At 47.1% G+C, this 27226-nt stretch overlaps 1 protein-coding gene across 6 annotated transcripts in view; it reads right to left on the bottom strand.

Moving 5' to 3' along the window:
* The window catches only part of Vldlr (very low density lipoprotein receptor), a 38832-nt gene extending 12497 nt beyond the window's left edge, over window positions 1-26335 (bottom strand). The window contains exons 1-12 of one of the 6 annotated variants that reach the window (XM_005352098.3): window positions 26180-26335; window positions 25435-25589; window positions 11385-11504; window positions 6481-6603; window positions 5029-5151; window positions 2944-3315; window positions 2735-2857; window positions 2523-2645; window positions 1815-1934; window positions 1586-1711; window positions 952-1123; window positions 192-410 (exon numbers count right to left, since the gene is read on the bottom strand). In XM_005352098.3, coding sequence (XP_005352155.1) covers window positions 192-410; window positions 952-1123; window positions 1586-1711; window positions 1815-1934; window positions 2523-2645; window positions 2735-2857; window positions 2944-3315; window positions 5029-5151; window positions 6481-6603; window positions 11385-11504; window positions 25435-25516 — 1703 coding nt within the window. In that variant the 5' untranslated portion in view covers window positions 25517-25589; window positions 26180-26335. Of the gene's footprint in view, window positions 1-191; window positions 411-951; window positions 1124-1585; window positions 1712-1814; window positions 1935-2522; window positions 2646-2734; window positions 2858-2943; window positions 3316-5028; window positions 5152-6480; window positions 6604-11384; window positions 11505-25434; window positions 26087-26179 lie in introns of those variants that run through there. The other 5 variants (XM_013348069.2, XM_026781242.1, XM_026781243.1 and 2 more) reach the window with 5 other exon arrangements.
* Window positions 26336-27226: the final 891 nt, after the last annotated feature.

The following is a 27226-nucleotide window of genomic DNA, read 5'->3' as shown; positions in this document are numbered from 1 at the left end:
GAGAATGGAGACAAGAGATAAGAGAAAAAAGGGAACTAGCTGTCGGAATTAAGGGAAAAGTGGGAGGGGCTGAACAACGAATACTGGCATTGATGTCTTGAACCAGATAATTCTGTTCCTGGGCACTCTTAGGATGCTAGAAAAGCACTAGCACTCAAAAGGTTAAGCGAAGGAAAACATAGAATACAAACCCAGACAACGGGTCCACAGCTATGGAGGCAGGCTCTCGCAAGTCAGTGTTAAACAGGAACTTCCTCTTGGCTCCGTCTAGGGTAGCTACGGAAATAGTCTTAGAAGCCGCATCAGTCCAGTAGATGGTCTTGTACACCCAATCAACAGCAATGGCTGCAGGATTATAGACATTGTCGATCATTTTAAAATGTCTACCAACCTTGTCATCAATTGAGGCACTGAAACAGAATAGGTCACAAAAAATTTAAAAGTTGTCACCATTGGACCCTGAAGATTGGACTTTCTGCTTATAAAATGGTCTAGGCCTTTACTCGGGGAGACTCTAGGAACCCCATAGCTCACCGCCGAAGTTATTCAGCCATGTTGCTTGGGGATGGAAAATTGTAGCCTATCTAGTTGTGGCGATGTATTCTAGGTGCAAGCCCAGCAAAATTGGAAGAAAACCATTTGATTCACCAGCCATCACCTGGCTCTACAGTTTCCAGTGAGCAAAAGCTACTACCATCTTTTCTATTTGAAGCAAGAGAAGACAGTTCACAACTATAGGAATTCAGATCCTTTTCCTTCATGGCCAGTGATTCATCCCTAAATAACAGTTTATGGCAACTTAATAACAGTGTGGGGTTTATAATCCCAACTAACTAGATGGTAGACGGGAGCTAGAGACAGGAGAAGCCCCACCCCCTACCCCAATCCTTTCCACAGGCCCAAAGACAGTGACTTAGGTGTCCAGATGTCAGGAATACAAGTGAAAGTTACCTGAAGATGGCCTTTTGGCTGAGATCAGCCCAAAATAGCTTCTGAGCTGCAATGTCAGCATCGAGAGCCACCGTGTTTCTTAGTTGTTCTACAAGCTGGATGTATTCCTTCCTCTCTAGGCCAATCTTCCTGATGTCTCTCCGATTAGTGAAGATCAGACTTGGCTCTTTGCCTATAAGACATAAGCCAGGTTGATTTAGTTTTGCTGTAAAGCAAGATCTCCTAAGTCATCTCTCCACAGAGGACCATGTCTAAAGATCCTGCTGAGCATCTCAGTTATCCTCAGCCTGGAGTTCAAGCCCCCTGGAGCTGTAAGTACTTCTATCTTATTTAGGAAGGCAGTCCTGGGGTTGTAGCATCCAGCAGTCGGGTGGCTGATAAGCGAGTCATTTGCCTACCATATGCAGTTTCAGAAGCAGAAAGGAAGCAAATATGGCAACTAGTCCTAGTATCCTGTGCAAAAGGAAAGACCAAGGCCCATGCACGTGAAGGTGAGCCTGCTGCACACGGAGTTTGGTAGCACTAATCTGGGGTATGACTTTAGGTGTAGGTTGACTGTCCCAGTCACCGGACGTCCCTTGTGGAATCGCTAACTCATAAGCATCCCAGACAACGCCAGCCTGTGTCCATTTACCTACTGCCTTGCACACGCCAGTGGCAAGATCCATTTGATAGCCACGACTGCATTCACACTTGTAGCCGCCTTTTAAGTTGATACAAATTTGGCTGCAGATCCCTGGATTTTGGCATTCGTCGATATCTAGGAGGGAAACCAGAATTAGCCTTGCTGTTCTGGGGCCTCACCCGGTGCATGTTGCCCTTTCCCATGTCCTCCGGGGGCCAGACTCTTGGCTCCAACTCACCTCCACAGGTCTTCCTATCTATCAGTTCAAACCCAGCGGCACAGTCACATTCATAGCCTATGACTAGGTCTTTGCAGATATGAGAGCAGCCCCCGTTATTGACCAAGCATTCATTGACATCTGGAATAAAAGGGGAGCAAAAGTCACCTGGAAGCTAATTCTTTGTTTTTAATATAGTATTTTAGATTTATGGAAGTCTTTGAGACTTCCGCATACAGAGACAATGCATTTTGATCATATCTCTCATCCCATACGCCATCCAATGCTCTAAGATGCTGCACAAACATCTTCCTCCCAGTTTCAATTGCTCGTTTTCTTTTCTGTTTCATAACCCAGAGTCCAAATTAGAATGGCATCTTATTCTTAACTGATATTCATCTTATTCACTTGTAAACTCAGACCACTGCTGATGACCTTGCTAAGATCTGAGTATTTGCTTCACAGATAAACATTTCAGGTCGGATGGTAGGCTACCAGCTAGTTATGCAGTATTTACCTAGTTTGCTGTTATTTTTAGTCATCTTTCTAAACTCCAAATCAGTTTGTCATTGGCTAGAATCCCACATCATAACACTTTATTGTCAAGCTTATATGAAATTTTAGTTCATTCTGAGTTCAACGGGGCATCAAGCAGGGTCTAAACAGCATTAGTTCTGACAGACTGAACGGAATGCCCCAGCTCTGGCCTCAAGCAAGCCCCTCACTTACTGCACTCCTTCAGGGGTTCATCGCTCCAGTCCCTGCAGTCCTGCTCCTGGTCACACACTTTGCTGATGTCTATGCATTCGCCACTTCTGCACTTGAACTTTCCAGGGCCCAAGCACTGATTGACTATAAGGCCAAACACAGCAGAGAAGTTCCATGGTTGGGCTGACCAGGGCACCAATGGTTCTACCTGAACGCCATGCAGAGAACCTCACCGTTTTTGCAGTTGACTTCATCAGAGCCATCCACACAGTCCCGGATGCCGTTGCACTGCCTGCTGCCATGGATACAGCTACCATCTTCACATTCAAATTGGTCAGGTCTGCAGGTTCGAGAAGCTATGGAAGGAGGTAAGGCAATGGAATGAAGCCAGCCAAAATGGTCCCCCAGTCGGGACATGGGAGAGAACTGGAAAGTTACTTACGGCAGTTGACCTCGTCACTGCCGTCCTTGCAGTCGGGATCTCCGTCACACCGCCATTTTTTGTGAATGCATTCACCAGAGCCACACTGGATCTCACTGGCGGGACATCTCGTATGCATCGCGGGCTGCCGGCCGCACTGTTCGAGAGACTCGTCTGACTGGTCGGAGCAGTCCGCGTCATCGTCGCACACCCAGCTGAGGGGGATGCAGGAAGAGGTGCTGCACTGGAACTCGTGGGCCCCGCAGGTCGGCGGTGCGCAGTCCAGTTCATCACTGCCGTCATCACAGTCATCCTGGCCATTGCACACAAAGTTCCTGGAGACGCAGCGGCCGCTGGAGCAAGTGAACTCATCAGCGCTACAGGTGATGTTGCCTGATAGAGGGAAGACGTCCCATTGAAAGTGCATCAGCATCCTTGTTTTAATACAAGACTCTCATCACCACATCCAATATATTGATCTTTGATGATGAATTTTAGCTCTCTCACTTAAAGGCTATAGTGCTGTTCTATTGAGAACGAGTTTCTGAGATACGACAAAACGGTTTCACAGTATAAAATAAGATGCAGCCATACTATGTATAACAGCAGAAATAAAGGACCAAGAAAACAATAGAAGGCTAGAAACTAAGATGAGAACCACAACTGACACTTAAAGGGACAGTGATCAATAGCGTAAGCTGGCATCAGGGACTTCATTTTGGAAGGCAGAGTCATACCTAGACCAACCTACTGTATGCCAGCCCAAATCACATCACTGGCTGAGACTATGCATCAGCCATATATGGGCAAGGTATAATGGGTATTCAGGCTCTATCCAAAAAGAAACAAACCAAAGAACGTTCTACATGGTTCCTTTCTTTTGGATCCTTTAAATAACTATTAGGAATAGCATCTTAATAATTTTCAGGTTTTTTTTTTTTTTTTTTTTTGTCACTGCTAGGATCAGAATCACAGCCTAGCCAGTCTGCATGCTAGTGATGACAAGGTAGTCACAGTCACCGGTTTAGGTTTCGACTTCAGTTCCCACCAAACATGCTGAGGTCACAATTTGACGGTAATTGGTAAAAGGAGACCACGACTCTCTTGGGAAGCAAAGTGTATATTTGCGAGGGAAATGTGTGGCAGCTCCGGGGCTTGCCACAGCAATGTTTGAAGCTCGATTCTATGACTGAACACGAAACTCATTGGACTAGGTGCAGTGGTATTGCCCCCACAAAGAGACTTGTACAAGCCAGACTAGTGTTTCACCTTCAAGGACCCTGAGCTCCAGACTAGTGTTTTACCTGCCAAGACCCTGAGCCCCAGACTAGTGTTTTACCTGCCAGGACCCTGGACTCCCTTGGCTACTACTACAGCCTGCAGTTAAGCTCACGAGACTCAGGCTGACAAGCACTATAAAGGGGTGGTAGATTGCAAGACCACTCACAACTGTTTTCAGCCTACAGATTGTCCCCAGGGCCTCGCCTCTAACACGGAACACTTCATTCTAGACACGCTGAGAACAGAAGCGTGAAAGAATAGGAAACGGTGCTAGCATTTAGAGACAGGAATCTTCATAGGACACAAAGGTTGGGCAGACTTTACGTATCTGCTGGCAACATGTTAGGTCATGCTTTTCTGCTAAGGTAACCATAGAGTCTAGTTGGTGGAAATGCTCACATCACACTCACGTAACTTCTCCCAGGAAGCTAATCTAACGAACCCTAGGAATGTGTCCGCTGGCCCCCACCACTTCCTAGTTTTAATTGAGCCAATGTAAGGAAGGACCATAAGTAGTTACTGTCATAAAAGAAAAAGACCCACATAGCCGCTGCCTTACTAAGCCATACTAAATACACTAGGCTGAATGTAAGCACCAAGAAGACTTCTCTGCTTGCTTCGATCTGCCTGGCTCATATACCAGGCAGTGGCCAATTACCTCACACAGTTTTATGGTGCTTAGGAGGACCAACACTGAGCAGACAGCAAAGCCACTGAAAAGCGACTCAGTGGCACCGTGTCTTCGGGCTTACGTTAGCATCCCTTGCCCGCCTTTCTTTAGGACAAGGGTCTTTGGGGTATGCCACGGCACACTGGTCTTCTTACCACAGTTTTCTTCATCTTCGCCATTGTCACAATCATTTTCCCCATCACATCGCCAGGACACTGGGATACACTGAGTGGACCGGGCGCCACAGCTGATCTCATTTATGCGGCATGTTCTCATATCTGTTGATGACATACAGTCTCAAAAGAGCCTCCAAAGTGGTCAGTGCAAAGCTGCTGCTCCCGTGCTGCCTGGAATTGCAACACCTGGGACTCAGTGGGCAGGTACACGGGGCACACTGACGAGTGGAAGCCGGGCAGATCCTTCGCCAGCTCCGTCCTTAGAAGCTCTGCCAAGCAAGGCCACCTGGCAGCATCCCCAAGAACCTTGACCATGCCACTCCTTCAAGATTCTGCGGCATGCTCAGTTCTGGCTTTTGTTTTCCTTGGCACCGTTAAGTTGATTTGTTGGCCTGCTCCTAGTCCATTACCTATGTTTGGATATCAGTGGGCACACCAGATATGGTCACCTAATCCTGAGTCTATTAAAGGTCAGATGGGCTAATACCTGTGAGCGCGTCCATGGAATAGTAGCCTTCCTCGGCCTCTATTCGCATCTTTCTTTAGACACGTAAAGTGAGAACATGGCCTGAGTCTTGATTGGACCATGTCATTAACCCCTGAAACACGGGACTGAATCCATGTAGACCAGTCTAGGACCCTCGGGTTTCTAACTCGCCAACAAAATCATTCACTTCTTGTCTAGAAAATGAAGTTCCACCTCGGTTATTTTCATAATCATATTCTTAACCTAAACTTGGTTCCTGCCAATCCTATTTCTTCTGTGTCAGCAGGCCTCTACTGCCATGAATCTTCAGGCCTTTTAGCATCCAAATGATCCCAGTTTGCTTGATTTCAACACACCTTTCTCTGCGATTTTGGGACTTTCCCCTACATATCAGCCTATGGGCAAAGAGACATATTTGCACCTTTATGAAGTTTTTCCTATTCACTAACAAACTGTATGGTCCCTGCATTAGGTTATACACTTGTTAAAATCCCCAGATTACCCTATTACTAATCACCTTGCTGTCTTAATAATAGCATGTTTTAATAATACGAAAATCCGTGCATTTCCAAGCTTACATGTGGCCCTTAGAAAACCTTGACATCTGAACTTCCAGGATCAGGGAACCATCTGCTCAGTTACTGTCAAACAGCTGAAGTCTATGCACCTAGTCAAGGAGTTCTTAATTGAATCTGCTGGCTTCAGTCTTAAGTATTCAAAGGCGAAGCTACCCAAGAGAATGTCAGTCTTGTTAGACTAGGCAGAGCAGTCTTTAAAGGAGATGGAATAACTGTTAATAGCTCGAATGACCTTCAAGTCAGTTGGCCTCAAGTTCAAGGCAGGCAAAGAAAAATGAATGCCAAGCAATCGATAAAGCATCACTTAGAATGGAGACAGAACAGCACGAAAGAGGATCGGTCCAAAGCAAGTCAAGGCAAACTCACGGCACTGTTCCGGGCTCTCATCAGAACCATCTTCACAATCAGGGTCCCCATCGCACTGCCATCTGTTAGGAACACACTGGCCGTTTTTGCACACGAAGTCAGACTCAGCACACGTCTTCTTTACTACAGGAGTTTATTCTCAGGGTTAGAATTGAAGTCAATTACCCCAGACCTCAGCTTTCCTATTCGGGTAGAAACTATTTGGGCATGTTTTCCTTTAAAAGGAATGCTGCACCGATTGACTGACATTTATCTGTCAGCATTTAGGGAATCGATAGAAAACTCATCTTTTTCCTCATAGGCCTCAGAGGAGGGAGTTATTCATTGGAGAGACTTGGAGAACAATAAAGTCAAGGGAAGGCAAAGGCTGAATCCAAGTAGATCCTGTCTTATGACCCGGGGGCGTCTTAAAACGAAGTTGGTTTACAGTGTTAAAGCCAAATGAATTTCTTCCAACTCATTCACAAACCCTGAGGTGTTCTTCTCCAAGGCCATTTTCTGTCCCTAAAATGGAACTCTCGAGAGTGGGTTAAGGGAGAGAAACTTATTTCAGCTCAGAGTTGTGAATGCTGGGAATCCTAAGTGCACACCCCAGCACCTGCTTAGCTTTGGGTGAGGACCTTGAGCCTTGCTTCTTAACCCACTCTCTTAGTAATTCATCCAGCCCAGGGAGAAAGGATTTATTTCCTCTCACAGACCTCATCACTTCGTAAATGCCCTGCCACCTCTCAACATACTATTCAAAATCACACTGCAGTGTGAGCTCCAGGGGCGACACACCAAAGAAAAGTCATTTTAACAACCAAACACTGCATCCTATGACTGGCCCTTGGGATAACTATTTCCTGTGGAGCAAATATGTGTGTCTTCATAAGTGTCATGCCCTGAACAGCGCTCTTCTAGGAAGGAGGACTTGAGGGGGGTGATTAGGTCATGAGGATGGATGGACCTTCACAAGTGGGACTGGAGCCCTCATTAGAACCATTAGTGCTTGTTTGTGCCCCCCCCCCCAATCACGGGAGAACACACTAAGAAAACAGTCATTGCCAGGTGGTGGTGCATGTCTTTAATCCGAGCACTTGGGTGGCAAAGGAAGCCAGATCTCAGTGAGTTCGAGGTCAGCCTGGTCTACAAAAAGAGTTCCAAGACAGCCAGGACAGAGAAACCCTGTCTCAAAAAAACCAAAGTAAGGAAAGGGGGGGAGGGGAGGGGAGAGGAGGGGAGGGGAGGGGAAGGAAGAGCCATCTGCAATTCAGAATGAGGACTTTCATCTGACACTGGATCTGCTGCTTCTTAGTTTGGGGATTTCCTAATACCCAGAACCCCCAAATCAGGTTTTTATCATTTAAGCCTCTCTACCTATGGTATTTTTGTCACAGCAGTGTAAACTAAGCCTGCTGCAGGAACACTCTTCACAGCACATGCACTTAGCATAGAGGATATGCCGATGCTTCCACACTGAATACTGCCACTCTAACGGGTCTACTGGGGCAGAGAAACTCATCCACTAGACAAACGTAAAGCCAATTATAACACTTAAAACAAGTGGTAGGACTTGGAATTCAAAGAGATTTCAGGCCTTCAGCCAATGCTTGGTTTAACACCAACCAACCCAAAGTCACTGAAGCTACCGGTCCTAAGTTCCATAATTCACAGCGCCCATTCAAACAGCCTAAGGCAAAAATACCAATTCTATTACTAATTCTTCCTAGGGCAGACTTAGAGTCACAATATAATGTGTCACTCATTAGTTAGACCAGAACAGTAAAGACAAACAAATCAGGTAGCTTGGCTACCATGCCTGTGAAGGAGTCCCAGAATCTGGAACTCATGCCAAAGCAGCCAGAGAAGACACATCCACAGCCCGTGATTGTCTTTTTAGACTAGGTTCTTCCACACCTCTATGCCTATACTTTCTGCTTAGACTTTTGTTCTAAAGCATCCCTCTAATCAATATTGTGTTTGTAAATCAGCCAAAGCCTGCAGTGTGTTGTAAATTTAAAAGAGATCCCCTGGCATGAGGGGTTTAAGCGAGGTAGGGAGGCTTGGAGGCTAGGGCTTACTCTTAAGCCCCCTCTCATTCCGCCTTTAAACTTGGGAGATAGTCAGTTTGCAACATTCAACATGGGCTGATAAATTATGATGATCCCTAAGGGATTATTCATATCCTTGAACTACATAGCTAAGGAACCAAGGAAAGCGATGCCAGCTCATAAATTTACTCCTGTTTCTAAATCACCATCACACAGCATTAACACAGCAAATGCTACACAAGGCTGGTGATCTCCTGGGCCCATATGGAAACAGAGGCCAGGCTAAGGGGCTTGTTGCTGTAATTCACCCTGCGCTCACCTCTGTAAGTGGCGAATGAGAGAACAGGAGAATGGCCATAAAGAGAGCAGATGGCTTTGCCAAGTGGAAAATGTCGTGACGTTATGAAAGATCAGCTATGCAACAGACAGTTTGAGCAAAGATAAGTAGGGGCGTATCTTCCCAGAGATCGTCTTTCTCGGTTCTGAGCAAACACTATAAGGGCAAAGGAAGGATATCTGAATCACACACTGGCATGCAGATAGAAGGTGTTCCACGGGGGAGGAAAGCCATCAGATACTTACTTTGGGAACTCACAGAAACAAGTGACATGGAATCTGCACTCAAATTGACTATACCCCTTGTCAAGCTCAAAAGTGAGCCCTCCCCAAAATTACAACTAAGTATGGGTTAAAGGTCAGATGGGGAAGTCGGAAGGAGGCTTTGGAAGTTCTAAGTAAATACATAGCTTTTCCATTTCAAACATGCATTTAAGACCGCTTTGGGTATGCTTGCACTTTCCTTGTTTACCTCCATACCTGGGACTCAGCAACGAACCTGCCCGTGGATGTGTGTAATTTATCCCAGCTCACGTGATCCTGATTCACTTTGCTGTTCATCTTTCTCTTCCCCTCTCCCAAGCCCTTCCCCCATGGGGCTGGTAAAGAGAATCTATGCAGAAAGGACTTAAGAAAATCTAGTCATTGTCCCTAAGATGACCCAGGTGTCTGTTGAGTTAGATGATAAGACCTTCTATAACAGGAAGTATAAAAATACGTGGGGGATAGTTTCCATCCAATGCATGATTTCTCGGAAGCCTTGCCGCTTGCAACCAGAGAATGGCTGAAAAGAGGTCCTCCTAGTGAGATATGGATTGAGAAAACCATATTCCCTAGGCAACGTAGAAATAGGGAAATCGGTGTTCTGTGGAGCAGACTGAAATCTTTACATTAAAAGCACACAAGGAAAAGGAGAGCGCAGGAGAACTATTCTTCGTAAGCTTTTTTTTCAAAATGGGCTTTCAGAGCCACCGCTGTCACTGGGGTATTGCTGCCGAGGATGCTGTTTGCAGCATTTTAATGGTGATAAACAAAGGAGCAGGTAGTGGCATAATGAACTTGGCAGTCTCTGAAACCCCACACGGCCTTGATTTTGTTTTCTTTCCAAGTTCTGGGATAGGCATGTGCCTCCACACCCAGTATCGTATGGATCATCTTTCTAAAGGCAAATGACAGTGGTCACGCCAATCTTCCCACTCAACACTGCTCTGGGATTTTTATAATGGAGACCAGAGGGATGAAAAGGTAAACCTCAGCAAGAATTCCAGGTCTGTGTGACCTTGACATGTGGTTCTCTGCTGTTCTTTGCAACATGAGGTTATGGGGCTTTTCACATAGGCATTTCGCGTAATGACCTTTGGATCATTTCTGATCAAGGCTATGCTGTTATAGTCACATTCCTTAGGGAAGAAAATGTCTTCTATCCTGCCTAATGCTTTCCAGTAAGCAAGCATTGCGAGCAGAGAATTAGAAGACTCCTTATCTGATCTTTGATGTGTGCTGGCTTGTCCTTTCTATGCCAGAGTTAGTTAACTAACTAAACTTTACAGGATTTTGTTCTGTCCATAGCTTGCTATCATCTTGAATCAGAGCCATTTGTGAATTTAAAGATTTATTTATTTTGTTTATGTGTACATGTGTGTGTCTGCATAGTTGCATGCCATGTGTGTGTGTGTGTGTGTGTGTGTGTGTGTGTGTGTGTGTGTGTGTGTGTGTGTGTAAGTGCAGGGGATTCTCATGGATGTCAGGTAAGGGCATCGGATACCTAGAGCTGGGGTTACCAGCAGTTGTGAGCTGCCCAGTATGGGTGGTAGGAGTTGAACTCAGGCCCTCTGGAAAAGCTGAACACAATCTTAACCACTAAGACATTTCTCCATATATCCCCCTCCTCCAGTTTATAAATGTATAAAGTTACTTTTAAGCAATCTTTTTTCTGCTTTTACGTTGGGTCATTTCTTTCCTTTCTCAGCTTCCTATAGCACGTGTTTGTCTAAGGTGAGATAAATCAGGTCTTATCATATGAAGGAAATTCCACATTCAAGTTGATTACTGTTCGGCTGGAAATTCCGCCACAATACTGTGCCTTAGCCCCCTCCTCCCTCTCTGAATCCTGTCTCCTCAGAGAAACAGCCAGACGTCCAGGCTCCTCTTCCCAGGCTCAAGACAAGGCCTACGTAGAAGCCCCTAAACCAGCCACGCAAATTCTCTCCTGCTCCCTTTCAGAGAATCACCCAGGAGTGCTTTGCTTAGGTTAAACGTGGTCCTTTACTTTTTAATTCGGCTCAATTTGGCTTACTGCATTGGGAGAAGAGACTTAATATCAGGGTAAGAAAACCTTTTAATGACCTCATGTCAAATACGCAATTATATGCCTCCCGATCAGAATAGATTCACTGGACTCCGATTCACGGTCATACCTTAAAGTGGATTTTATTTACACAATCTCAATACACTTGTAGAAACTAAAGAACATTGGCGCTTTTCAATACAACGCAGGAGTAACAAGTAGCTTGCTTGGTAACAAGTGAAACTTACCGCAGTTTTTTTCATCACTGCCGTCAACACAGTCTTCGTCGCCGTCGCATTTCCACAGCAGTGTGATGCAGCGACCATTTGTGCACTGGAATTGGGAATGATCACATTTCCCCTTTTTCCCTAGGATGAGGAAGGAACATTGAGCAATGCATGCATAGAAGGTAAGTTAGAGATACAAGTCCCCCGAAGCCCATGGATAGGGACAGCTTCAGACTCAGCATGCTGTAACCTGCTATGGGTCAGGCTTGGATGGGTTTGGGGGGCAGTGAACTGTAGTATTTGCCATGCTTATGACCTTGGGCTCTCTGACCCAAGAGAGGCGGAGCTTCTAGTTTGCTGACATAACTCCTTTAAAAGAAAGAGGGGGAGCCAGGCTGAGTGGTGGGGAAGCCAGTGGTGGTAGCACAGGCCTTTAATCCTAGCACTCAGGAGGCAGAGGCAGGTGGATCTCTGTGAATTTGGAGTCAGCATGGTCTACAAGCAAGAGCCAGTTCCAGGGCAGGCTCCAAAGCTATAGAGAAACCCTGTCTTGGGGAAAAAAGAAAAAAAAAAGGAAGAACAAAGAAAAGAGAGAGAGGGGCAGGTGCTCACTCTCTCATGTGGTGGCCAGAGATCCGGATTGCTGTTTCCATTCACCCAAGGGCAGAACAAAAGACCACGGAGGCGGCTCTCTAACTTTGTATTCGTGAGTGTTCCTAATAAACCTTTGATATCCTTTTATTGGGGCTCTCGTGGATTTACATACTTCCGCCTACAGTGAACAACAGCAGCAGAGTCCTTCCCTGGTCAACAAACTAAAACGGAACACTAGATTTCCAGGCTTTCTCCCAGAGAGGCACAGCTGAGATGCCAGGTCCTAGCTAGTGGAAACAGAAAAGGAGTGTAGATTATAAATAAAGCTTCTAAGAAGTCCAGCCACGTGCCGGCCAGTGATGGTTTAGTCAGTGTGCTAACAGGTATCTCATCGCCAATGGTGCCCATAAAACTGTAACGGAGCAAAATAACCCCAGCATCAAGAGAACACACGGCTGAAGAACCAGCAAAAGAAAACTGCAGAAGAAGAAATGCCTCTGAGGAAACTAACGGTGGAAGGGTTAAAAGAAGATTTCAGACTTCAAGTAGCTCAGGAATGAATGCACTGGAAGACATGGATACCCAGTACTAAGGTGTCCTCACAGACCAAGAGGGCTATTCACAGAGAATTGTCTGACTGAAAAGAAGATACAGAGCAGCCAAGCCACCATGGGCATATTTCTGAAAAATGTGAACAAAGGAAGAACCTGACCCAGAGAAAGTTCCAGTTCCCTCCCTCACGAGAGAGCCCAGAAGGACTTAGTACCCATAGGGTAAAGTAAAGTACATGTGGGCCTGACCCTCTATAGGCCTAAGAGAAGGTGTGTGTTTATGTTTATGTGTTAGTTCCTAGGACAAGCTTTAAATACACACACATACACACACACACACACACACACACACACACACACACACACACACCCCACAACAATAGAGAAAAGCTTATAGAGTAAGCATATAAAGAAAATGTTTTTTTTAAGCTGTTATCAGGGTTTATATTTTTAAACAGTGGGCCAGTGAGATGGCTCAATATATAAAGTACTTGCTGCCAAGCCTGACTTTCTGGGTTCAAGCCCTGGCAACCCATGGTGGAAGGAAAGAAACATAAAATCTTTAAATGTTTAAAAAGAAAAATAAGGATAATTCATCATTGAAGACAGAACTAGTTTCATGAACTTTTTCTAAGTTGAAGGTCCACTGAGAACACAGCGTTTCTAAAGTGACAGCGGTGTACTTGGCCTTGGCTTCCACTTATCATGCGTTCACAGGCTCACTCAGAGCAAGTTCCAACCCTGCAAGCCCATCCATCACCATTACACAGAGGCACCGGTTAACCTTTTATAGATAGACTTTTCTGTACCTTTGCCAAGTTTAGATATATTTGGATACACACATACTGGCCATTGTGTTATAGCTGCCTATATCTAGTATTTAGTGCAAGTACCCTGCTCTATACAGGTAGCCTAGAATCAACAGGCTAGCTGACATTGTCTAGGTAGGAAGTCTGCTAACCCACTGTGGTGGTTAAATGAGAGTGGCCCCCACAGGCTCATAAATTCTAATGTTTGCTTTCCAGTTAGTAGAACAGTGTGGAAAGGATTAGGAATTTTCAAAAGTCCACACTAGCCAGACGTGGCGGTGCACATCTTTAATTCCAGCCCTCAGGAGGCAGAGGCAGGTGGCTCTTTGGATTCTCTGAGTTCAAGGCCAGCCTGGTCTGTGAAGCTAATTCCAGGATAGCCAGAGAAATTCTATCTTGATTTTAGAGAAAGAAAGAGAGAGAGAGAGAGAGAGAAAGAAAGAAAGAAAGAAAGAAAGAAAGAAAGAAAGAAAAGGCAAGAAAAGAAAAAGAGCCCACACCAAGCCCAGCGTCAGTCTTGCCCACCCTCTCTCTACCTGATGCCTGCAGATGGATCAGGATGGGAGTTCTCAGCTATGGGTCCACAGTCATCATGCCTGTCTGCCAGATGCCATGCTGCCCACCATGATGGTCATAGAATAGCCCCCTGAAACTGTAAGCAAGCCCCCATTACGAACTGTCTTTTAGAAGTTGCTTTGGTCATGGTATCTCATCACAGCAATAAAGTAACTAAGATAGCATCACCGCATGTTTAAGTAAAGGAGCGATGAATTGCTCAATACTGTCGTTCTTAGGACTTCTCTCTAGCATTGTGGCTATAGCTCTAAAAGAACAGGGAACTCATTTTCCTTCCCTTTAATCCTTTTACTTCCAGAACCCAGAGGTGCGATGGCTCAGCAGGAAATGACACTTGCTGCTAACCTTGAGACACAAGTTTTATTCCTGGAACCTATAGGGCAGGAAATAAGTGATTCCCATAAGCTGTCCCCTGACCTCCTAGGCATGCTATGGAACACGTGTGCATACACATACACACAAAAATACATAAGTAAATAAATGTAATAATATCCCTTTTAATGTTTAAAAAATTGGGCATGGTGGCTGAAATAGAGGTCTTGGTCTTGGATTCAACCCCAGATTAATGAACCTAGCTAGGCCAGGGACAAGGGACCATCCCAAGACCTTGGGACTCTTCTTTGCATAAACTGTGTGTCATCAACAACATGCAGACAACCCTAATCCTTAATAGCACTTATTCAAGAGTAACACTGCTTTCACAAACAGAGCAAATGTGTGAGGGTGGCAAGGAGAGGGTACAAATGAAGGGTTGATAATGGTTCCATGTCTTAAAAACTGAGGCTTCCAAGCTGGTGGTGGTGGCACATGCCTTTAATCCCAGCACTTGGGAGGCAGAGGCAGGCAGGTGGATCTCAAAGAGATTGAGGCCAGCCTGGTCTACAGAGGGAGTTCCAGGATAGGCTCCAAAGCTCCACAGAGAAACCCTATCTCGGAAAACAAAAAACAAGCCAAAACAAAACAAAACAAAATAACCCTGAGGCTTCCTTTGGAAAATACGTGTTCACAAACCAGTTCCAAAGACAAGTCAAAAGCATTCAGAAAGCATGGCCAGGAGGCAGTGGGGTGGCATTTTTTTTTTTGTTGTTGTTTTGTTTTTCGAGACAGGGTTTCTCTGTGGTTTTGGAGCCTGTCCTGGAGCTACCTCTTATAGACCAGGCTGGTCTCGAACTCATAGAGTCCGCCTGCCTCTGCCTCCTGAGTGCTGAGATTAAAGGCGTGCGCCACCACCGCCCAGCTTGGGGTGGCATTTTTAACTCAGTGATGAGACAAAAGGAGAGTAAGCTAGAGCCACAGATCCCATTCTGCTTTCCTGAGCTCAGTTGCTTTGGTTGTCATAGTCATGCTATTTACAGAGGTGTGAACTAGGACTTCATGGAGGTCCTCCACTGCCAGGACATTTCCGGTGCTTTTGTCATTAGCATCTCCATCCTTCTGCAGGACCAGATTGCTTGATGATAAGAGGGGCAGCTCCTGTCCCTTAAATACACCACATAGCCTTACAAAACCCAGCATGAAGCCTGGGGTGCATGCAGATTTGCTGGGGGGAGGGTGGTTGCCAGCAAAAAGCCTTCAGATTTCCTGCTACCTCTCAGCATTTGCAGCTGGGCAAGCTGGCATAGGAACAGACAGGGCAGAGGCAAGCACAGACTGGAACTCTTGTGTGAAAGGCACAATGCTCTAGTTGGTCTCCCTAGTGTCAACTCTGCACTGCTGTCGGGGAGAATTCTGCACTTTGTGGCTAATTCCCAAAGATGAAAATTTGGCTCAAGCCAAGATTACCACATGGTGTGGCTACCTTCAGGTACGGTGTATATTGCTTTTAAAACTCTCTGAACCTTTCCGCTCTTAAACATTTAGCAAGTTAGAACTTAGGTACACAGCAGTGTAACTTGATAATATTTCCTACCAACATTTCATAATGTGTATTCATTCTACAAATATTTTACTGAATAAAACATACTAGCGAGTTACAAAGCACACCCGGGTGAGCATTGGTTGTTTGATTTTAATGCCAACAAGCCAAGTGTGAGATACCTGACTGTCCTCCCTTCCTCCCTCCCATTGCCGCTGCTGTGTTTCCAGAATGTTCTCCATATTCTCCAAGCTGGAGGTATATGTTCCAGGGGCCATTTGCTATGACTGTTTCTTTCCAGCTTTGAGGACTATGGGGATGGCAGACATCTACTTTGACGACTTTATTAGAAAAAGACGTTTACAGTCAGAGAATAAAGGAGGAAACACAGAAAGAATGGTCCACTGCAGTCAGGATGCAGTGAAGGCTAAAAGTCTTATATCTTAAGGGCATTCATTCTAAAGGGTGAGTCAAACCATTGAACTCTCTCTAGTGAGAACGATGAGCAGCCATCAGACTTGGAGAGAGATTTAGAAGATAAAAGCAAAACAGAACTCTAGGACGAGGCCTGTGGGAGAACTTCCTCAAAAATGAGGCCGGTGCGGTGGATTCGGTAGACATTCAAGCTGTCTTGGGGCTAAAGCCCTGCATAGTTAACACGCTAAGGCTAATATACAGTTCACGGTGGTTCTGGAGACTGGGCTTAGCTGTAATTAATTACACAAACCCTCAACAGTAATGGATTGTGTTAAAATCCTGGAGGTTTGGCTCAGGATGTGGGCTCTAACAGACATAAGCATTTTCATCTGCTCATTTCAATATCCTAAAGCAGAAAGGAGTTGAGCTTCTACCTTTTCATATCTCACATGTGCCCACATCACCCAGGCTTCTGCCTGCTCATCAGGAAGTGACATGTCAACCATGACACACATGATCCTCATTTACACAAGGAAGACAGTGGGGTACCCAAATGTCCCTGCTTGTCTAAAAGATGATGGCGGAAAGGAGGATGGAGAGCCAGTCAGATTGATAAAGGATCCTCTAAAGAGAAACAAAAAGACTGGAATCTTTTCGGCCATGCCTCTCAGATTCTTAGCTTGCTAAGCACTTTGAGAGGCTACAGCTAGGCAGAAAGTGCTCCCTGCTTCTGTTTAGTTCTCTGTCTCATGTGTAGCCTGAAGACACTAAGTAGAGTGCAGAGACCTCAGCCACCCGCCCCGAACATTGTGGGTTTTCCCTGCATGTTCCAAAGAGATTCTACCTCCCATCTGGGTGTTTCTCTGAGACCACTGGTGCTCAGAGGTCCAGGACTGAAAGTACCACATGAATTAAGAAGCTTTTGGTTCTCAGAGCTTTGGGGATTATAGGATTGTAGACCCGCAGTCTATTTTCATCCATGAATGTTAAATCTCAAACTCGCTATTAGAGTTCATAGAGGGAACAGAGCGGGCATGAAATCATCCACAGCCGAGTTTCTTTTCATTGTTAAGTGGAGCTAAAGTCACAGTAAGACATAAATAACCTTGGGAGTGGAAATGCTGGGGACTCTGTACCCCTAGATCTGTCTGCTCTGAAAGGTGGGACAATGAAGTAAAATACAGTTTTCAGTGGGCTCCTTAAAACTGCAGTGTTGACAGGAAATACCCTGGGGTTAAAGGGATGGGGGAGAGGCAGGGACCCTGGAGTTGCCTCCATCATAAGGCAGAAAGACTCTTGGTGTTAGTTTAGGAATATGAAAAGGGTCCTCTTCTGTCAAGAGATTAAACTGTCTAGGTTAAATATTTTTTTCTTTCTTTTTTCTAGTTTTTTGAGACAGAGTTTTTCTGTGTAACAGTCCTGACTGTCCTGGAATTCATTCTGTAGACTAGGCTGGCCTTGAACTCACTGAGATTCTCCTGCCTCTGCCTCCTAAGTGCTGGAATTAAAGGTGCGTGCCACCGCCTGGCTTCAGCTCTAATATTAAGCAAGAATACCTCTCTCCTTTTGAGCCAGGAGATTTAAGGTCACTTGTATCTACTCACTTATGTGGCTGTTAGAGTTAGTTGTGTGTGTGTGTTTTTGAGAAAGGGTTTCTTTGTGTAGCAGTCCTAGCTGTCCTGGAACTCGCTCTGTAGACCAGGCTGGCCTCGAACTCACAGAGATCTGCCTGTCTCTGCCTCCTGAGTGCTGGGATTAAAGGTGTATGCCATTACCCCCAGTTAAAGTTAATAATAGATGTCCCAAAATGTCAAGGAATGTCCTGCTTTTGTTGTCACGTATACATGTCACCAGACTTCAAGCTTACTCGAAGGTGTTTACGCCAGGAGCTGTGCTCATCTAAATAGTTAACAGTGCTTGCTACCCACACTCAGCAGTTCACTGACTCTAGGAGGCATGGGGTTGAGTGCACAGAGATGTCAGCTTGCCATTCTCTAATTGCTTCTGTGAAGGTTAACTTGGAAAACCAGCACGTATGCTTCAGTAAAACCCTGTACTGGCCTGACAGTGAATAGCCTAGCTGGCCTTCAGGATGGGCCACGGATTTCCCCATAGGCAGGAGTCCTCTGCTTGGACACCTGGGATATTGAGGAGATGCCAAGAGTATCAGGCTCAGAGAGAACTTGAATTTCTTGGTGGGGGAAATCTCATGTTGCCACACTCTGCCAGGCTCAGCATTCAGTTCACTTGCCTACACATGAAGGTGTTATCATCCGCCGGTATTTCTTCAGTCCATTGCTTTTGGCACTTCTAGGGCCTCCAAGGGCATTTATTTTTAGTCTACCTCATCTCTACTGCTTGCTAATTTAATGCCAGGCCTTCTATTTAGAGGCTGAAACTCCTTTTAGGACAGGCAGACTTCTGAGTCAGCAAAATAAGTTTTCCTACAGGAATGAGAGGCTGTCAGAGGAAAACGCCGCAGCAAGGTGGCCTGGAAGAGATCCTGAGACGCCGAGGAATGAACTCCACACTTCAGCCGTTACAAGCTGTTCCATTTACACCTGGCCGAGAGCATCTTACATTCAAAGACATATCCAAATGCTTTGTGTTGTTGGCCAATTGCTGCCTTAAGACTTCTCATGTCTTAACTCATTAGTTCTATGTGACCTTTCCCCTTTTCCTCTTTACAGTTTGGACAAAGAAGGAACATAACAGTGACTTGACCAAGATTACACTGGGCTGACCTAAGATTTGAACCCAGGTTAGATTCTGGCTCTAAATGCCATGCTACCAAGAGCACAAACTGCACTCTTGAGACAACTAGAGACTATATAATTCTGGAAATATTCCATCTGCCTGGAATTTAGCTAGTATGGTCTGCTTGTATCGATTAGGAGTGAAAAGGTTTCCCTTCTCAAAAAGACACTCTATAGTATAGTTTTATGGATGAGATAGCGTCCTATTTCCTGTTCTTATCGTAGCCTTTAAATATGTTGCTAGAATTCCTGTGGTGGCTTTTTCTAGAAGAACTGAGTCTCTTGATTTTCTTGAGTCATATCCCCACCTTATCTACCTGGGGATAGAGAACAGCTCAGGGGACACCAGAATGAAGACCAAGAAGTTACAGAGGCAACAAATCACGGAAGAGGCTCTGTTTTCAAGGTTGTAGTCCTGAATATACTGTTAATCCCCCTAAGCCCTCATGACTGTCACTGTGTGCAGACAGGAGATAAATGGAAGTGTTTTATAACAGACCTGTCGATGACAGCCTGAACACAGCTTTTAGGGACACTGTATAGGTAACATTCATCCAGATGCCTTAGCAGACATGCAGAGCAAAGTGGCGTGTTCCCAAACGTACCCTCTTCTCGTGTCTTACTCATGTTTTAGTTGGCTTGTCACTTACTCTAAATCAGTAGCCCAAGAGGGAGCTCGGATTCTTCTCCCCTGACACTGGGTCATCAAATCCTGGCCACATCTAATCCCTCATCTCTCACTTGATCTAAATTTAAATCACCCTTCCCTTTGCCTCCAGGCTGTCTCCTTCTCTCTCCAAATTAAGACAGTGATTTAAGCCCCTCAGAATATCCAGAAGGGCCAAGGATAGGATCATTTCCTGGCTTCCCACTGACTCCAGGATTGAGTCTCAGCTCCCTACCAGCTTCCCTTGACTTCTTCCTTTTTCCATCACCCACCATCTGCTCAGGCTACCACAGCTGAGCTAACAGCTCTAAAGGGTTCCCCTTACTTTCCTTAACTTTGACCGCCCTCGCCAATGCTTTGTTTCTGTTTGTCCGTATGGTTCTTGTGGTCTTCCCCACGGGAGCATGTTCAGATAGCACCTCCTCATTAAGGTCCGATGGACCCTTTTAAATATTTCCCCAGAGACAAATACAATCTGGCTTCTTTCCCAAAACTTTTCATACCTGTCCCAGTGCCACCGTGCACTTAGGGCTTGTCACCTAGCATCCAAAGATTTGCAAAGTCCTACCCAAATATCATGAATGCATTAGTTGGTTAATGAATTACCCCGCAAGTCTGTTGTGCATTAGAGACTTTTGTCAAAATATTTTTTCAGCTTTTCTGAACTTGAAAGGAAGTGTGGCCTGCTAAATGAAGTTTTTTCCTGCTAGAACCCTTTGAAAGATAAAGTTTAAGAGGTACCCTCTTCCTGTACCAGTGAGGGTACTTTCATCTCCTCTGGGTGGCAAGTAATCATTGAAAAACGACATAACTTGCACATCTGCTTGCCATAATTAGTTTATCAGCCACATTTCCACACAAGAGAGATTCTAACAGGCGTGGAAGATCTAGTAAGGTGAGGAGTTAGCTGTGTCAAACCCAAGACTGACTTCTGAAATGCTATTGCTCTTCGGGAATGCTGGCAATCGCCCACTGTGGTTTAAATCATCACCTTCACAGGACCATTGGCAGAGAGAAAACCCCTTCTGGCGCTGGCATCGTGAAGTCTGAGTTGCTGGTGATGTTAGGGAAACATCCTGAGCTATAATCAAAGCAGCATGTGGGGACTCTCATGGCATCTTCAGCTGATGTCGGTGGCTTTCAGGACTAAGAAACCCCCCTCTGCTCACTCCATTCACAGTTTCTATGCTCAGCTCTGTTTGGATCTTGAATTTCCTGGTTTGACTTCCTACAAAGAAACCGAAATGGCACAAAGAGGCCAGCTCTCTGTGCTGACCATCAAGTGGTCCTGAGCAGATGGACAAGGGGGACTGGCTTCAGTTTCTAGCCTGCCTGCTAAATCTCCCTGCCAGCTAAGAACTACAACCTTAGGAAAGCATGCTTAGGCAAGGTGAAGATCAGCGGCAGGTCTGGAGACCAGAATAGTCTGACACTAACCTACTGTGTCGGAAATGCTAAGTTATAAACGTGTAAACTCTCAAATGTCAATCATCATTTCCTGGCAAACTGCACGTTCCCCTACCCCCTCACCTCCACTGCCAATACTATTTCTGGGCACACAACAACTGACCACCTTGCCAACCCAGATGCCCCAAGTTAGTGGCAAGACTGGCCTCTCTTGTGAATGCCTAACCTTTCTGAGTTGTAGTTTCTTGCCCTAAATGCACTTCGTAAGTGCTGGCTCTGGCATACTCTCTCCCCTCCCCACTCTACCCCACGAAGCTGGCAAAATGCCCTCTGCAGAAACGCTGAAACATTTCTGGATGGTCTCTCCATACTCTGTGCTTACTCTCCATACGCATAGCAGATTCTCTCTTACATTTTTAATTTAGAGCCTAAAAAATGGCTGGCAGGCTCAAATCATCCACGGTTCTCCGCATGAAGGCAAACTGGGCCCAGTTTAAGGTGGCACATGCTTTCTCAGTTAGTTAACAACAGTTAGCACGTCTAACTTGGGATTTACCACTATCAGGGCCTTGATTGTAAATTTACACTACAGTTTAGCAGAGAGATTCTGATTTCTATCAAAAACATATAGAGAAAAATTGAGCCCGTTTTCATTTACAAAATCAGGTTCTCAGGAACTGGGTTATATTATGCCTTGGGGACCTCAGAACAAGCTACCAGTCCTCGGATTGTCCCCTCCTCAGAGAGGAGGAAAGACAGCCTTAGATTACTCCTGTTCAGTATGTACACTTCCCTCATAACCTCCGAAGAAGGGCTTTTGTTTTTCTTGAAAGTCATCTACTGCACTGTAGTCTGGGTGATCTCTTGAGATTATTTCAAGTTAGAAGAATCTATGTCCTAACGTGTGAAGGGCAGCTAGCTGCCTTAGCCTGCCATGAGACTCACCCGTGTTAGCCAGGTATATGTGTGACAAGCACCGTTTCAGGCCCATTTCGGCTCTGTAATGTGCTTAATGTCTCATAGGCTAGCTCGTGACAGCGGCTTTCCGAAGCAAGGTCAGTGACGCCAATCAGGGCCAGGACCAGAGGCTGAAGAGGGAGCTGCCCCGTCTCCATCCTGTTTTCTTTACTGAGAACAACTTTGCACTCTCTGAGCGGCTAGGAAATATTTCCTATACACGTTCTCTTTCTATGCTATTTGGTAAGTGGCAGGGTTTGAGGATCTAAGCCTGAAGCCATAGGCCTAGGGTCCTAGCGACGCCCTTGACCTTAAGGCTGTACTCTAGGACGTTAGGTTTCAGGAAACAGAGGGAGGAGCACAACACCACTCTAGCTCTCCCAGAACCATCACAAAAGTGTTAGAAATACATCCTGCCTATGGTTATTCAGTTTTTAAATAAGAAAGAGAAGCCCAATGGTCAGCTGGTAATTGTTTGGGAGGTAGAGACCACCACCTTTGCAAGTTCTGCACAGTGTTGGCAAACACAGTGTCAGCCTGAAGTCTCAACTTGTGCCAACTCTGCCACGCTTGGCCTTTATATTCATGCTGTAGGTCTCTGGAGACTCGAGCATAAAGAGTTGAAATATCACAGGGCCAGCACTAGAGTTTCTGGTAAGAGAATGATTCTAGCCAAAAAGGCCGTTCCAGGCTTTAGGAAATGAACTGCCCATCAAGTTGGGATTATGACCCTCTTTTAAAAAAGAACACCCTTGGCCGGGCGGTGGTAGTGCACGCCTTTAATCCCAGCACTCAGGAGGCAGAGGCTTGTAAATCCCTGTGACTTCGAGGCCAGCCTGGTCTACAAGAGCTAGTTCCAGGACAGCTAGGACTCATACACAGGGAAACCCTGTCTCGAAAAACCAAAGGGGGAAAAAAAGAACACCCTTGTCTACAGGCCTTTCTTGGATGTAGATGAGATTGTTATGGTCTCCCTCTTCTCTTGGTGCACTGGTAAGCCAGGCATTTCTCCTGGCCTTTCAGATTCCTAGCACTGCTGGTAAGTCACTCGCTCACAGAGTAAGAGACATAAGAGCACTGGTCATATTGGAAGAGCTCTTGCAGAACTCTGGCTTTGAAGACTAGACAGCATCTCACATCGTATACCTAGGCTGGAGGAAAGAGCCCCAGAGGCCCCCCCCCGTGTATTTTGTAACACCTCTTGCTAGCCTCGCTTAAGTTCCTTGTAGGAAATTAGTGCAAACCCACTGACGCATGTCAGGTAGTCTGGAGCAGGCTCTGAGTGGGCATGGATATTGGCGGACAGGGAGAAAGGTGACACGGAAAACTCAAGCGTTGAAGGCTAGGGGTAGAAAAATCAGTCCACATATCTTGGTATTTTGAACTTGAGACATGGACAGTCTGGGTTGACTTGGGGTTCAATACCTGCCTCAACCAACTCCATGTTTGGGCAGTTCAGAAAGAATTCCCCCGCTCTGATGGTTTAGATGTGTCAGGTTCTCCCTTCCACTTTTTGCTGCACCATCATCTTCCACTTGCAGTAGTAGGGGAGGAGCAAAAAAATAGCCTTGCTTTACAGATCCCAACTGAACAGCTCTGACTTTGGACTAGCTCATTGCAGCAGCCTGGGGTGCTTTCCTACCACCCCATAAAAAGCAGCACCTAATGGAAAGTTAGCACATCAAAAGTTCCCAGAATACAAAAGGGACCTGCAGCTGAAGTGACTCTTTTTTTTTTCTCCCACCTCCATGGATCATAGTTAATACATTTTTATACAGTCATGTTTTGAAATATTACAAAATATATAACACAAGTCAAGTCACTTTTTCTGAGAGATGGTTTAATAAGTTAGCGTTACTCATCCATTAATGATTAATGTCAGCGTCTGAAAATTTCTGTGAAGCAGGGACTTCTCTGGGCTTGTTGGCTCGCCACACATAATACTCCAGCCTCACTACACATGGATTCTTTTCAGAGTGCAGCAGGAGAAAGCACCAGAAGGAACAGCCCCTCTGAGCCTGGCTGATCTTAAAGGTAACCCAGCTGGGGCAGCTCAATTAAGCCCGTGAAAACACGTGACCAAGCTAAACGTAATCCAGTAACCAGCCAATCGCAAGGGGCAGAAAAGCCCTGCCCAGCTTCTCACGCTCGGGACAGCGGAGCCAAAGGCTCAGGGGCGCTGGGAGATTAAACACCCCAGCATAAGTCGACCGACTGCTTGACCACACACTTGAAAGTTCGCTCTCACTCCAAGACACACGTGACTGCACACAGGCCGGCTTTCTAAGTTATCCGGCGACAGGAGATGGGCACTGTGGACTCTAGAGCTGGGACAGTATTTTGCCCTAATTACCTAGAGCTGGTTGGCAAGCAAGCTCTTTGGTGTCACCTCTTAAGACCTCTAAGACCTCTTAAGTGACTTGCCAAGGAACAAACGGGACCTTGTCAGGAAGGCGTCTTATTGCCTGCTCTGGAAAGTTGTGCGACCAAGATGGGAGACTGAAAACACACAGGGACCCCAAGTCAGTGCGCTGACCCCTGGGGACATACGATAGTGACCCCGTCCTCCCCAAGCTACAGTCACACCCCAGCTCTAGCACTACACCTTCGATCTATTGTGTAGAATAAAGGCTAACTGCCGTCACTATACTGGGACTCAGTTTCTTTGGGGGGAAACGTAACCCAGAAAGAGGCTCGGCAAAGTAACCTGATTAAGTCTGGGTCCTACTCCCCTCCCCCGTTCAGTTATCACAGAGACTATACAAACGCCGCATTAGCGGCGGAATCCCCGGGGAAGGAAGGAAGAAAAGCACTCGGAGGACAGTCCAGTTGAAAGCCACTCTTGGAGCCTGAGAGACGGCTCGGCGCCTGGGGAGTCGCAGTCCCCGGTGCGCAGGGTGCGCACTTGTCATGGCTCGGCCTCCAGGCTGCCGCCCACCGAACGTGCGCTTGCTCACGGCTGCGCGAGGACTCCCTGCCCGGCTGGCACCTGGCGCCCGGTGTCCTCGGAGACGCCCACCTTCACCCACTGAGTGCTCTCAACCCCGCTTAAGTCTGAGGGGCGCACCCGGGCTTTCAGGCCCGGTGCTCTGCCACGGTCCTAACAGCCCGCCTGGCAGAGGAGGCAGAACCATTGTTCAGTGCCTCCAAAGCTCACATCCCCAAGCCCTTGTCAAGGGAGATGAAAACCGTGTAAAACAGAGGTTCTGGGAAGAAAGGGGACATAGGGGGATGACAACAAGTTCAAGGGACGCTTTAGGACACCCTAAACCCCACCGTCCCCGGGGCCCAGCTCTTAGTAGCCTCGGTTCTGACAGCTCAGAGGCGCCACCCGGGCGGGGAGGGGAGGCAGGAGAGGAGCGCGGAGAGGCGCCTCCTAGGAGGGGGTTGGCAAGAGGAGCCTCAGAGCCCCCCAAAACGCAGCGATCGCGGGCGCCCCGGCTTGTTACGGGCCGAGTGCGGAGGGGCGCGTCCCCACTCACCGCTTGCAGAGGCGCCGCTGTCCCGGGGCGCCCAGCACAGTGCGAGCAGCAGCCACAGCGCCCAGCGCGCGGACGTGCCCATGCTGCCCGCCCGGATGGTGCCGCCGCCTCCGCCGTCGTTGTCGCCGTTCGCTCCGCACAACAAGTTACCAGCCCTTCGGAGAGGAGGAAGGAGGTGGGGGCGGGGAGGGAGGAGGCGAGGAGGAGGGGGAAGGAGTGAGGAGCCCGGAGCACGGAGAGCGCCGAAGGAGCGGGTACCCCTTCCCTGCAACTTGAACGCTCTACTCCCCGCCAGCCACCCACCCAGCCACCCACCCGGTCACCTCCCCCCGCAGAGGCCGCGGTGTGCGCGCGGACCCTGCGGGCGGAAAATAATGCAGGCGTTGCAGAGGAGGGGAGGGAGAGGGGAGGGGACGGCGCGGGAGGAGGGGGCGGGGAGCCCGTTCGCCGGGGACAGCGAAGGCGAGCGGTCGGGGCACCCACTTGGGCGGCGGTAGGAGCACGGCAGAGCGGCACGGGGACCCCAGCGGGGGATCTCAGCTCAGCAGCTCCCGCACGCACTGCTCTACCGCGTGCGGTGCGGAGGGTGCGGGGGCAAGTGGCAGCGTGCGTGCGTGAGTGGCAGTGGCTCGGGCTGTCGCCGCCGCCATCCGGACGGCTCTAGGGGCCCGGCTGCTCCGCGCGTCCGCCCGGGGCTCACGGGGGACCCGGGGCGGCCGCTGGTTGGCTCGCACACCGTCCTCACCTCCAATCCCGGGTGCCTGTCCTAATTTCCTGATCCAGGGAACCTGCGGCCGCAGCAGCTGTGCGCTCCCTAGCTCCCTACAGTTGCTACTGTACCCTCCTGGCGCCGGGGCCGAGAGCGCTGATGCAACTATTGCTGCTGTTGCCACCGCCTCCGGGCTGTCAGTTGAGGGGTCTGGGGGAGGCAAGAAACCCTCTACCTCCCTCTCCTGAGCCCATAGGAAGGGCTGGTATTGTGAGGTCGGTAGGTAGCATCTTCCTGGGGACTCTTCTTTCCAGCCTGAAAGTGATGAAGAGGAGGGTTGCGAATCTCCGCTGCTCTGCTGTGGGGTTCGGAGTCCCGTCTCAAAGGCAAATTGAGATGCCATTTTGTTAAAAATTGAATGTGTCTTTAAGTAAGAGTGTGTGTGTGAGAGAGAAAAAACAAGAGAGCTCTCGTGGTTGTGGCTTTTCCTCTGTAATAGAACAAGACTAAAATAACCGAGTCTGGGACGGGGAGGAGGGAAATTGCCAGCGCAGTTCTGCATTCTCTCATCAACGATTATAGTTAATTGCTAATTGCACAAAATGATAGTTTGAGGGCCTGTAATTAAAAGCTTAACCTTTTTTTTTTTGGTTGGGGGATGGGGGCCCGGGTAGATTTCTTCTTGGTATACTTAGTAACATTCAATTATAAGCCTTGTGGAGGCAAAGAAGGAAGAAGCAAAGTCAACCCTCCCAGAAAGGATGGAGTTTTGGGTTTTTGCCAGACAGGATCCGAGTCTTAAGATTTGCTCTTCCCGTCCTTCAGTTTTCTTGAAAACCTTCCCCCAGTTGAGATGCCTTCTCTACTCTGGCCTAAGCGGAGTAAAGGGGTGCACTGAGCTAATTCACTGCTGATACAGTGTGTGAACTCCCCTTTTTATAAGTTCCCGCAACTTGAAAGAAACAAAGTTGACAGATTTCAGATTTCCTGTTCTAGCTCTCTTCTGGCTTTGTACTCTGCTTGCCTTGGTTCTCCTGAGCAATTGTCAGTGGCAGGCTTCTGGGGGGGATGTTTATCTGAGAA

This window comes from Microtus ochrogaster, chromosome 8 (assembly GCF_000317375.1).
Source record: "Microtus ochrogaster isolate Prairie Vole_2 chromosome 8, MicOch1.0, whole genome shotgun sequence".
NCBI classification, from domain to species: Eukaryota; Metazoa; Chordata; class Mammalia; order Rodentia; family Cricetidae; genus Microtus; species Microtus ochrogaster.
This window is presented reverse-complemented; position numbering and strand designations above follow the sequence as displayed.